Source organism: Ictidomys tridecemlineatus, chromosome 1, assembly GCF_052094955.1.
Source record: "Ictidomys tridecemlineatus isolate mIctTri1 chromosome 1, mIctTri1.hap1, whole genome shotgun sequence".
Lineage (NCBI taxonomy): Eukaryota > Metazoa > Chordata > Mammalia > Rodentia > Sciuridae > Ictidomys > Ictidomys tridecemlineatus.
Window position 1 is genome coordinate 73986715 of NC_135477.1, and position 12448 is coordinate 73999162.

Consider the following 12448-nt stretch of genomic DNA (forward strand, 5'->3'; position numbering starts at 1 on the left):
TTCAGTTTCATTTCAACCAAGTATAGGAGACACCAGTATAGCATCCCAATGTCTTACCCAGGGGCTGGAATTCTTTCTCTTCTGTGGACACAACCAAGGATAGGTCATCTGGACAGAGGCTGACGGAGAAACAGACAAAGGGCTGCTCAGTCCTGGCCAGGTGGCGCACCAAGGTTAGGAAGCGCAGAGGGTGGCCCTCAGTGATAGCAGCCTGCCTGCTGATCAGGAACCAGCAGGAGAAGGTCAGACCCCCTGGTGGAGGGAATGATCTGGCAGCACCTGGAATAAGAACATAAGCATAGCCTCACTGTTTGTCCTGCTGAGGAAACAAATTTAGATCCACTGGGGCTCTGAGTTGACAGCCACGCTAAGTGCCAGCACTGTGCCTGGCCTAACTCATGCCAAATTCATTTCAACTCCACAAGGCAGAGGATGCTTTTGTCTCATTATTTATGGTAGGAAGTAGATGCTCACAGGAAATAAGTAATACTTGAGGACCTATTCTTGGGGTCAGGTGGAGAACTAAACCACCTGGGAAATACCTACCTGTCCCAATCCCTCCAGAGACAGAATACTCGGTGTTGATGCCCATAACTGTAGACAGGGTTGGAATAAACAAACAGCTGGAAACAAGAAAGAATCTCAGATCACTGGACTGCAAAGACACCCTCTTGCCTGAAGTCAGCTAGTTGGGGCCATGACATCTCCTCTCTCTGGTCCTCCGGTAGGAGCTTTACCCACTCTTACACCAAGAAAGGATAGAAAGCAGTTAGTGCTATTACGATCCCCCACAGAGGCTGGAGAGGATGGGAGGAGATTCCAGAAGGTAGCCACACCAGGAAAGGAGAGGGCTGTGATCCTCCACGGCTGGTGATACTGCCCCTGAAAAGCCACTGAGCAGAGAGGGCTCATAACCTAGACACTTTGCTCTGCTTGGGCGGTAAAAACTTATGGGAGCTATAATTTTATAATCAATGTTTTAACTCATCAGAGGCACAAGGAAGTTAATAATGAGAGTTGTCCATACCCATAACCTTCTACAGACATGTCAAATTCCACAAATGATGGTGCTAGAGCAGCCCTCTGAGGCTGCAGGTTGCGTGGGGAGGTCATGGAGATGAGGCTCAGTGCGGTTTGAAGGGCTGTGGTTGAATCCTGGGATGCCTCTGAGGACCTGAGGGACTGAGCCACTCCAGAATTTGGACTGGCTTCTGCAGGTCCCTCAACCATGCCCTGATCTGCTGCCTGTAACCCTAAGAAAGAAAACAAAAGAAAATATATGTCCTTGCCCAGTGCATTTTCACCCCTGTTTTGGAAATATCCCTGAAGTATCTCCACTAACAGAGCATTATGCAGTCTCCAAACACTAAACACAAGTGACGGTGGATCTCTTGACCCTTCAGCATGAGCTCTGCTGATTTTGATAATATCAAAAGGTGGAAATAATCTTTTCCTCTGTTCCTCCAGAAATTTCTCTTTCATTCCAGCATGCTTCCTTCCCCTTTCCAAGCATCACTTTCTGCTGCTATCAATGGCTTGTCTGCCTACTGGAGTTACTTGCTGGAACTTTGCACAAGCTCGCTAACCTGCAATCTTCCACAGCAAGCTGTCTCCCTGAGAGTTTTCAGCTCCCACCTATGGCAACCAGTTCCAAGACTGATTTTTCATTCTTTCTCTAAACTGGATCCTATGTGATAATACATTGAAGGTGTACATGACTTTGTTTTCAATGTCACCCCCCCGCCAAGTAGCAGGCCTGACACAGGGCATCACCCTGTCATTTTGCCTCTAATCCCCCTAATCAGCCCTGAGCTACTCCAGTTATTCCCCCTCCTCACCTGAGTGTCCAGGGGGGCTTCCATGCCATTGAGAAGAATCAAGGGTTTTCTTTGTAGCAGACAGAGGTGGAGGAATTCCAAGACCTAGAAATTGTCTGAGTATCATAACATACAAGAGAACCAAGTGAAGACATTTTACAGGCACATTTTAAAGTTTTCTTCAACTTTATCCAGACCACTTCCCCCAGATGTCCAGTGTTCCTTTGATCCCTTTACCCCCTTGGCTTGAAATGCCCTTTCCTAAAGCACTGCAGAGACAGGGTGTTACTGTCTTGCTACCAGAGAACCTGCAAAGTTAGGAGCCTCAAGCACCATCTTGTGATGTGCATTTTTTATAAAAATTTCTGAAGGAATTTTCTACCCAGCACGAAGTGTGGTGGCTGGTCTGGCAGCCTATCCAACCAGGACTGAAGAGGCTGGCCCAGCCTCTGGACCCCATGCGTGCTGGCTGGAAAGAGGTAGCCTTCTGTCCCCCTGACTTGTATAAGCAGGGAACTGCTGAGTATGTGACCCCCCTCAGTGCCCCCCATCTGGAGACTCCCACAGGGTAGTTTAGGGTCTTGGGAGATTCAACCTCCCTCCAGAATGCAGCCTATCCTTTCTCTGATTTTTGTCTTCCACCTCTGCTTTCCTGTGTGCCTTCCCTCCTTGCTGTGGCTCTCCAAGAATGTGACTTCATGGAGGTCCCCAATAGGAGTGCTGCCACCCCAGCTTTCTGCAAACTAGCCTCTGGATCTGTCAGACCCTCCCAGTGCCACTCCTCCCAGTCCCACTCTTTCCAACAGATCTTGCAATGTCCAGTTCCTTCCTCTCCTTGCAAGCGAACTGCCCAGGCCTCAGGGCTAGCTCTAGCTTCATGTTCTTGAAGCCCCCTTTCCAGAGACCACCATCTCCATGGGAAGGGCTGTCTGCTTTGTGGGTCCCAGTGCATGGCACAGCAGACCCAAGGCTTTTCCATGGACTTCCATGTTGAATGTTGGAGGGGGACCAGGACACCTGTCCACAGACTCCCTACTGTCCATGGTGCACCCATCACCCTTCTCTGCAGCATGTAATTCTTAGCTCCCATGATACCTTAACACATCTGGTTCGATGGCTTGGGAAGCAAGCTTTTCAAAAATCCTGATGAGGTGTGAGTGCAAGGGGCTGCTGCTGGTGCTGAGGGCCCAGCCACAGGAGGTCATGAGGGTCCTGAGCATCCCCGCCTCACACATGACCTGGCGGTTCTTCTCTGATTTCACCAGGGACTGGAGGTGACTGGCCATGGAGCACTGGATCTCCTCAGAAAGCTAAGAGGTAACCAAAGAAAACCATGAGCCCTTGAGGGTAGGACATCCTGTGGGTGACACTGGCAAGCTCTCAACTGGGCCTGGGATTGGATATGGGACAATTAATGACCCCTGCCACAACTCATGCCCACCGTACCCCTGTCTCAGGTGTTCTCCCACATCCCTCTTCATCTGCAACAGTAGGCACAGGGGGAGGCCAGCCTAGAGAAAGACCTGAGCTCCTACTCACATCCCCCAGTGAAAGCTTTCTTTCATTGCACTCTCCCACCTCCTTTCTTCTCCTTGTCCTTCAAACAAGTATCAGTGGTCCTGCAACCACTGCTTCTGGGTATTTAAAGATGGGTAAGACTCTTCCCTGCTCCCAAGGGATTCATGGTATAAAGATGAGGCCAGTGAGCAGACAGGGTCTCTGCCCAGTATAGGACATGCTTTAGCAGAGAACTTAACAGTATTCTGGAGAGGAACAGGGTTCCTGCAGCCCTGAGTAAACTTTATGGAACTATTAGAGGTAAAAGGGACTCCAGGCCTGACATTTACTTTACCTTAAGTACCAAATTTTATCCCATGATGAGAATATTTACCAGGTATTTGCATGTGCCAAGCCACGCTCTAAGCATTTCAACATGATTATATTATACCTGTGAGGAAATCTGAAGTAGATGCTACGGTCATCCCCATTTTACAGAAGAGGAATCTGAGTTCAGAGAAGTTAATTGCATGGGGCCACATGATAAGGACAGGGCCTGGCTTTGTCCCTGGATCTCATGCTCAGAATCACCTCATCCCATCATGATCTCTCCATGATTATTTGAGAGTCTCCATACAAAGAAAGGGTCAAGGGTAAGTTTCTATCAAAAAGGGAGAGAATTAAACAAAATTGGGTTCTTCCAAAGGCTTATAACACTATTTTATAAGATATATGTTTCATGGAGTTAAATGTATGGGGGAAGAATCCTCATCTTTCCTAGATTTTTTTAAAAATGTAGAGAGGTCACAGCCCACCTCACGTCCTCTCACCTGTTTCCAGACACTCAACATCTGCACCTCTTACCTCAAACAGATGGTTTCAGTGATGTCCTCATTTCTAAGGTATCTTTTTTTTAAGTGTTTTAGTTGTAGATGGACACAATACCTTTATTTATTTATCTTTATGTGGTGCTGAGAATCAAACCTAGTGCCTCACCCCTGCTAGGTGAGTGCTTTACCACTGAGCCACAACCCCAGCTATCTAAGGTGTCTTTAATAACACTTCTGATTTAAAATTTTGAGGGGATGAAGTCACATTAGAATGATTTTTCATCAAAGGAACTTCCCTTCCAGGAATCATTTTTTATTCTGAAGTGTCTTTAGTGTCACCACAGAAGATGGAAAGACCTCCCACGTTGTTGGATAGGCAGAATTAATATCGTCACAATAGCTGTACTACCAGAACAATGTATAGATTCAATGCAATATTTGTGATATTCTTCACAGAGCTAGGAAAACCAATTCTAAAATTCATTTGGAAGAATAATAGACCCAGGATAGCCAAAATGCTTCTGAGCAAAGCTAGAGGCATCACGATATCTGATCACAAATTACAGTAAAGAGCTACAGACCCTCATCATTATACAAAATACATGTATGTGAATTTTCTGTCAACATACCTCATATACAATCAAAGATATGATAAATTGTGGTATAAAGGTGTATTAAGAATTGTAATGAAAAAAAGAGCTATTTGTAGAAAAACAGCATGGTAATAGAATGAAAACAGACATGAAGATCAAAGAAACAGAAGACATAACAACAAACCCACAAACTTACAGTCATCTGATATTTGACAAAGGTGCCAAAAACATATGTTGGATAAAAGACGTCCTTTTTAACAAATAATGCTGGAAAAAACTGGATATCCAAATGCAGAAGAATAAAACCAGATCCCTATCTTTACCCTGCACAGAAGTCAAATCAAAATGGATCAAAGATTTATGTATTAGATCAGAAACCTTGCAATTGCTATAAGAAAAATATTCCATTATATAGATATAGCACCAACCTTCTCAACAATATCCCTAAAGTTCAAAAAATAAAATCAAAACTTGGATGCTGTCAAATTTTTTTAAAAAGGAAGTGATTAAGAAAATTAAGAGAGAGCCTATGGAATGGGAAAAAAATCATTGCCAGCTAATTTTTTGAAAGGGGATTAATATCCAGAATATATAAAGAATTCAAGAAACCCAATATCAAAAAAACAAATAACTCAATTAATAAATGGGCAAAAGAACTAAACAGAAGTTTCTCAAAAGAAGAAACACAAATGGCCAAGAAATATATGAAAAAGAATGCAGCATCTCTAGTAATCAGGGAAATGCAAATTGAAACAACACTAAGACTTCATCTCACTTTAGTCAGAATTGCAATTATCAAGAACCCAAACAATAATTGATGCTGGCAAGGATGTGAGGGGAAAAAATACACTCATACATTGTTGATGGGACTGCAAATTAGTGCAACCACACTAGAAAGCAGTATGAAGATTCCTTAAAAAATGAGGAATAGAACCACCATATGATCCAGCTATCCCAGTCCTTGGTATTTATTCAAGAGAACTAAAATTCGCATACAATAGTGATATACCCACTTCAATGTTTACAAGCAGCACCATTCACAATAGCCAAAATTATGGAATCAGCCCAGATGCCCATCAATAGATGAATGGATCAATAAAATGTGGTACATATACACAATTGAGTTTTATTCAATCACAAAGAAGAATGAAATAATGGCAATTGCCAGTAAATGGATGGAAATGGAGAAAACCATACCAAGTGAAATAAGCCAGATTCAGAAAATAGAGGGTCAATTTTTTTCTCTCAAATTCACAAGCTAGAGCAAAATGAGGAAAAGACAGTGGTGAAGGAGGGAATCATAATAAAATATCATAAAGACATAGGAAAAATCAGTGGAGTAGAAAAAGAACAAAGAGAGGAATGAAGAATTCTAGGAAGGAAAATATGAAATGAATGTAACAAAATTATGTTATGTACATATATAAATGTATCAAAGGGAATTTCATCTTTATATATATGTAGAAAATGCCAATCAAAAATAAATGAATAAAGGAGTGAAAGGAAGATCAGTAGAGGAGGGAGAAAAGGTGGTGGGAAGAAGAAAGGAAAACCCAAACGCTAGGCATAATTATAATGCCCTAATTTAAAAAGATCAGAGGGGCCACAGCCCACCTCACATCCTCTCACCTGCTTCCAGACACTCAATGCCTGTACCTCTTACCTCAATCTGATGGCATTCAGCAATGTCTCCATTTCTAAGGTATATTTAATAACACTCCTGATTTAAAATTTAGAGGGGATAAAGTCACACAAGAATGACTTTTCAGATGTACTTCCCTTCTGGGCAGCATTTTGTTATTCTGAAGTATCACTATTTTGTCAATGTTGCTGTTAGCCTGATCACATGGTTGACTAATGTCAAGGAAAGGTCTCATCACTTGGAGAAGGTAATATTTGTATCAATCTGTTTTCTGTCACTATAGTGAAATAATTGAGGCTGGGTAGTGCATTAACAAACAGGCTTATGTAGCTTATAATTCTGGAGTTTCAAGGGCAAGACAACTCTTTCCTAACCACCCTCTCTTGAGAACCTACTAGGTCCCTGTGGCACTCTCCTGTAATCCCACTATCTTGGGAGGCTGAGGCAAAAGGATCCAAAGTTCAAGGCCAGTGACTTAGCAAGGCCCCAAGCAACTTAGTAAGACCTGTCTCAAAATTTTTAAAAAGGGCTGGGGGCTGGGTATATGGAGCTGTGGCTAAGCAACCCTGGGTTCAATCCTTAGCACTGAAAGAAAGAAATTAAAAGAATAAAAGGAAGGGAGGAAGGGAGGAAGGGAGGAAAATAAAAGAAAATTCCATTAATTCCTTTCAAGGACAACACTCCCAATAACTTCCCACTAGGTTTCACCCTTGAAGGTCCCACACCTCTCAACACTACCATCCTGGAGACCAGACTTCTGGCATGTGAACCCTTGGAATACACTAACTGGGCCACCATAGCAGTCCACCTCCCTTTACACAGGTTCTCTGCACAGCCAGCCTGATCTATCAGAGATATATGGGCAGCCCAACAAGGACAAGAAACTGAAGATAGAAATGCCCACATTAATGTGCATTAAACAATTCTTTCACTTTTGCTTTGAGGAGCTATTCTGTGTGGAAATCTACTAATGTCCTTGATTTCCTTCTCCAGAACTGCCTTCTGATGTTCTGTCTCTTCCTGCATCCACCATAGCCTCTGCCTTTTTCCTCCACTGCCGTTACAACAGACAAAGAACATCTGCCCTCTTGCTTTGAGCATTCTCTCTACCAGAACTGGGATTATTCCATTCTGTAACTGCACTCTTTTAATTTGGGGTGAGAGTTGGGGAGACAGTCTATATGGAGCAAGATGCAAAAATAACATCACAATGTATTATTAATAAGAATTAAAAAGAAATGTCTATGAGCCCCAGTTTTTATTACCAGCACTTCACATATTGCTTTGGGGACTGTTTGTTTTGTTTTGCTTTGTTCTCCCCACCCACCCCGGCTGCCCTCATCAGAGCAGATATACTTTCAATCTAAATATGCAAAAAAGAAAGAGAAAAAGTTTTCAAAAAGGAGAAATGCTGATCTTGTCTAATGATGCCACAAGTTTACTCCAAAGTTGCTCAATACCCCATAATGGAGAAGGGAAAATTGATCGTCCTCATTATCACTGCAGCTCTGTCAATACCAATATTGCCTTGTTTTGAATAAAATGTGCTGTTTTTTTCAATGTTGGTTCCAGGAAAATAGGGTTTTAGTGAAAATATGAGCAGTAGCAGGAAACCAGTCTGGTTTCTCCCCCTACAAATGGATTGATTTTCCTAACGCATATTACTTCCAGTGCAGGAAAGGGGATGATGGTTCAATTAGGACTCCGTGGTAAGAGTATGGGGTCACCCGGCTGGCCGGCGACTGGACCTGCAAGGCAAATTATCACAGAGCAATTGTGGGGCAGCCTTCAGGAGTTTTCTGCTTTCTCTGCTTAACAGTCAAGACTTCAAGTTCATCCTATCCAGCTGTGGATATTTATTATTCTTTCTCTCTCTCTCGACACTTTCCTGCTCCAGATTAATATAGTCCTGGTATACAATTAAAGATGGGTCCTGGTGGAGAGGTGCTGATTTGAATGTGGTTTGTCCTCAAAGGGTTCATAGGTTGGAAGCTTTGTCCCAAGGGTAATAATGTGACAGGTGGGAACTTTAAGAGGTAGGGCCTAGTGACAGGTCTTTAGGTCATTGAGGGTGATGCCCTCAGAAAGTATTAACATATTTCTCATTGGAATCCAGTCTATCACCATATAATCTCTCCTTTTTACACTCAATCCCACTATGATTCCATCTGCCACAAGGTCCTCACCAAGGCTAAGCCAATTCTGTTATCAACTCCTTGAACTTCCAGCTAAACAAGTCTCTTTCCATTATAAAGCATCCAGGATTAGGTATTTTGTTACAGTAACAGAAAATGGATTAATACAGATGAGTGTTTCCAAGGAGCCTAGAATATTATTCCAGGGAGCCACAGTGTATCTTGTGGACATTAACCATTCTGTCCTGACTTACAGGTAAAACCACCACCCAGCATAGTGTTTCCCCTAGACACTGAAAGAAGTAGGAACTTAGTTGAATTACTTGGATTTGGATTAATTGCTTTCTCCAAATGGTTGAAATGTATTTTATTTGATGATTTTGGAAGAGCGTTGATATGTGTTATGTTCTTTACATTACCCAAGACTATAAACAAGATGCCAGGCATAAATAGGGCCCACAACAAGTTATAGTGGTTATTACCATCTCTTACTTAGAATTAGTTCCCTTTTTTTACAGGCATGAATTTTTCCATTTTGCCACAGCCCCAGCAGCCTAATACCCTCATTGTGCTGCCCATGTGGCCTTATAGGCTTGGGAGGTTGTGCTTTCAGTTTGGATGTAAGAGAGAATTCAACTCCCATTGAGTCAGCAGAATCCATGTCTAAAGGGCCTAACTTCCCTGAAGAACTTGGACAGATTGATAACTATAACCAATGTGAGTACCTGCTCCAAAAGTCTCCTTCATTACAAATCTTATATATGTGTGATGGTCAGGGTTTCTTGGTAGCAGAAGCCTAGGATCTCAAAAATTTACAAAATGTTTATTTCTTCCCATCTGCATTTCTCTTCCTCCCCTTTTGTCTACCCAGTACTCCAGCCATAGTGACAATCAATGTGCTGACAATGGCATGCCCATTTTGGCTGACACCCCAGGCTGGGAATATTTATTCCAAATCTATCCTTTTACTGAGTTTTTACTTATTACTCAAGTGACAATTCACTTATCCTTCCATCCAAAAAAAAATTACTTTCCCAACCCTCACTATGTCAATATAATATTTCACCCAAGATAAATATCACACTACGGGTGTTTTTTTTTTCCTCTCTCTCCTTTCTTTCTCTCTCTCCTTTCTTTCTTTCTCTCTTCCTCTTCTGCCTTTCCTTCTCTTCTTCCTCCAGCTTCACAGCATTGTGAGACAATGACCTTTCACATTTATTTCCCAGTTTTAGCTCTACCTCAAACACAATAGCTACCAGGATATTCTAGAACAGAGAGTGTTCCTAACCTAGAAGGCTGACAAGGTAGTCAGAAAAAACATTTTGACTATTTGCTGTTGAAAAATAGTGGAAAGAGCTAGGCCAACAAGGAGGTGGCCTTTCCAGAAGAGGGACTAGCACATGCAGAGGCCAAGGAGTGACAATGAGAGCAGCCTTTCAGGGAAAGTCTGAGGGTCTCTGGGCAGAACCACAGCATGAGGGCCTTTAGGTGCCAGGCAAAGGAATTTGTCCTTCTGCCTGTCAGGTCCTGGCCTACCCCAGCTCCTGGGAGATATCCAAGACAGTGGCACAGAGCTCTGAATTCCTCAACTTTCTGGTTCTGGAGGGCCAGACAGCCTGGAGACCCAGCACTGACCTTGCTCTTGTTTAGAGACCCACCACTTCTATTGTGGTTAACCTAAGAAGCCCCCTACATTTCTGAGCCAGCCTCTAATAAATGACCCGGATCACAGGGCTACCCTCTGACTGTTGTACCCATTCAGTATAATGGTCTGAGCTGACACAAACCAGTGCCCCAATACCCGTGCCAGGTCCTGAATCCTGGCTTGGAAGTAGGAGCACTGTTTCCCCAGTAGTTCTCCCTCTGTGAACCACCTTCCTGCCAGGGCTATTTGCAGCCTGGTCCTGACTTCCTGGGCGTCCTCTGGGCTGACATAGCTGTACCCAAACTCAGTGCCTGACCACACAGCTGGACTGCAGCTTTAATCCAGGCTCAGCTACCTCCATAAAATGCACTTCACCATGTGATGTCCTCACCCCACTCAGGACGATTATGACCTTACTCCTAAAGCACGGAGACTCTCTCACGTGTTCTGCCTTATACACTTTGTGAATATGCTTCTAGACACAGGGATAGGCCTGATTATCCCTCCTGAATTTTGACTTTATGAATTCTGATCCATTGCTCAAGCTGGCTGGGACCCTTCCCTTCCCTTCTGCCATCTGGTAGGTAACTAACTCCTCCATGCAGTGCTATACTGGCTGTCATCTGAGTTTTGCTGAAGTCACTGATAAAGGCAGAAGAAGAAAGGACCCAAGTTCTTTGATTCACAAGTAGATGACATATTGTTCAATGTCAATTTTCTGTTATAAATTTATCAATAACCTGCCAGTTGGATTATAGCTAAAATGTATTAACTTGCATTTCATATTTTAGACACCTAGAACATAGACTATCAAACTAGAAGAGCAGGGGGAGGGATATGGTGAAGCCAGCATCTGTCTGATGGACACACGCCGAGTACAGAGACTCTTCTAAGGACTTTACAATCATACACTCTATTACTCCTCTCAACAGGAAAATGTTAGTATACCTGCTTTGTAGATGAAGACACTGAGACTTTAAGAGGTGATATTAATATCTTAAGGTCATATGGCTAATGAGGAGAAGAACTGCTATCTCCAACCTAGGCCTTCCTCTAAAGCTCATGATTTTAACAATGCACCCAAAATTCCTTATAAAAAGGGGGATTTAGTGATTTAGTGTCATAAACTGTTGGCCTTTAGAAGTGCTTAATTTGCTAGGTGTAGTTTGGGTTTTGCTTCTGTTTTGTTTCCCCTTTGTTAAATGTGACCAACTTGAGGTAGGGCAAATTTCCTCTCTTTAGCCACAGGCCTTACTGCTCCCTATTGTCACACTTGGCTTCATTTATGAATTTCCATTAGTTCTCTGGCCCTAAGACATCAATTCTGCAATCTGTGTGATCTAGCCACATTCAAGTCATTGAATTTGAGGTGCAAAGGAAAAGACCTATATAAATCATTTAAATAAAGAGAATAAAAAGAACTAGAAGCAGTGTCACCTGATAATTGGGCCAGAGCCCATTCTTTCCAACTATAATTCCTACTCCATGATTTCATATCCATTGCAGCTTGATTTCAATCTTCTTCATCTCCATGCAAGAGTATATCTATTTGCTTTATTTAAGAGGCTACCCTGAGAAGTCATGTGGATTTTGACTAGAATCTGAAATTTTCTACTCAAGAATAATAGCAATATTTGGGATATGGGACTCAGACGGGAAAGAGCATATAAAATCGACACTTTGGGAATGTCTACTGTGTTATAACAAAGCAAGAATCCTATTCCACCAGAAGGAAATGGCTCTTTTCAAATAGCCTTCCCTTATGCAATGCTATCCAAGGCTATTAGCACTGTCAATATTTTAGTTATTTGAAGCCCATATGATTAGTTCAATGTGTTTGAAATAAAGTCTTATTCCAGAAAATGGAACCCTTTTCCAAATTTAGGCACAAATTAGTTGATGGATGTGTGAAACCCCATACTCTATCTCCTTTCTGTTCCATCATGCTGTGCAGGAAGTTTCCATGGCAACAGAATCTTTACAGCAGGCTTTAGGTCTCTGGAACACACCCAATAATGATGTAAGGTGCAGACTGAAGATAGATAATGGTCTCTTCAATGCCTAAGTCTGACCAGGTGGTTGTTTTCCCATAACCTCCCATGACTACACCTGCCTACAGGAAAGTCAACCAGGCAGGTGGCAGGAAGTCCAGATCTCACATAAGGAAATATATTAACCACTTAGCAATGTTGTTAACTCTATCAGTTGCTGCAAGTTTTAAGTCTTCATTTTCATACTGTCATTCACTTTGCAAGGTTCTTATGAAGATTAAATGATATAAAGTGCCCA

General features: G+C 42.6%; 1 protein-coding gene across 1 annotated transcript in view; it reads right to left on the reverse strand.

Annotated features, from left to right (window-relative positions):
• Wdfy4 (WDFY family member 4) overlaps nt 1-12448 on the reverse strand; it is a 271706-nt gene that overhangs the window by 177163 nt on the left and 82095 nt on the right. Inside the window, exons 14-18 of the mRNA XM_078042593.1 lie at nt 2913-3127; nt 1839-1933; nt 1028-1253; nt 547-623; nt 58-279 (exon numbers count right to left, since the gene is read on the reverse strand). Of these exons, the coding sequence (XP_077898719.1) occupies nt 58-279; nt 547-623; nt 1028-1253; nt 1839-1933; nt 2913-3127 (835 nt within the window). The remainder of the gene's footprint in view (nt 1-57; nt 280-546; nt 624-1027; nt 1254-1838; nt 1934-2912; nt 3128-12448) is intronic.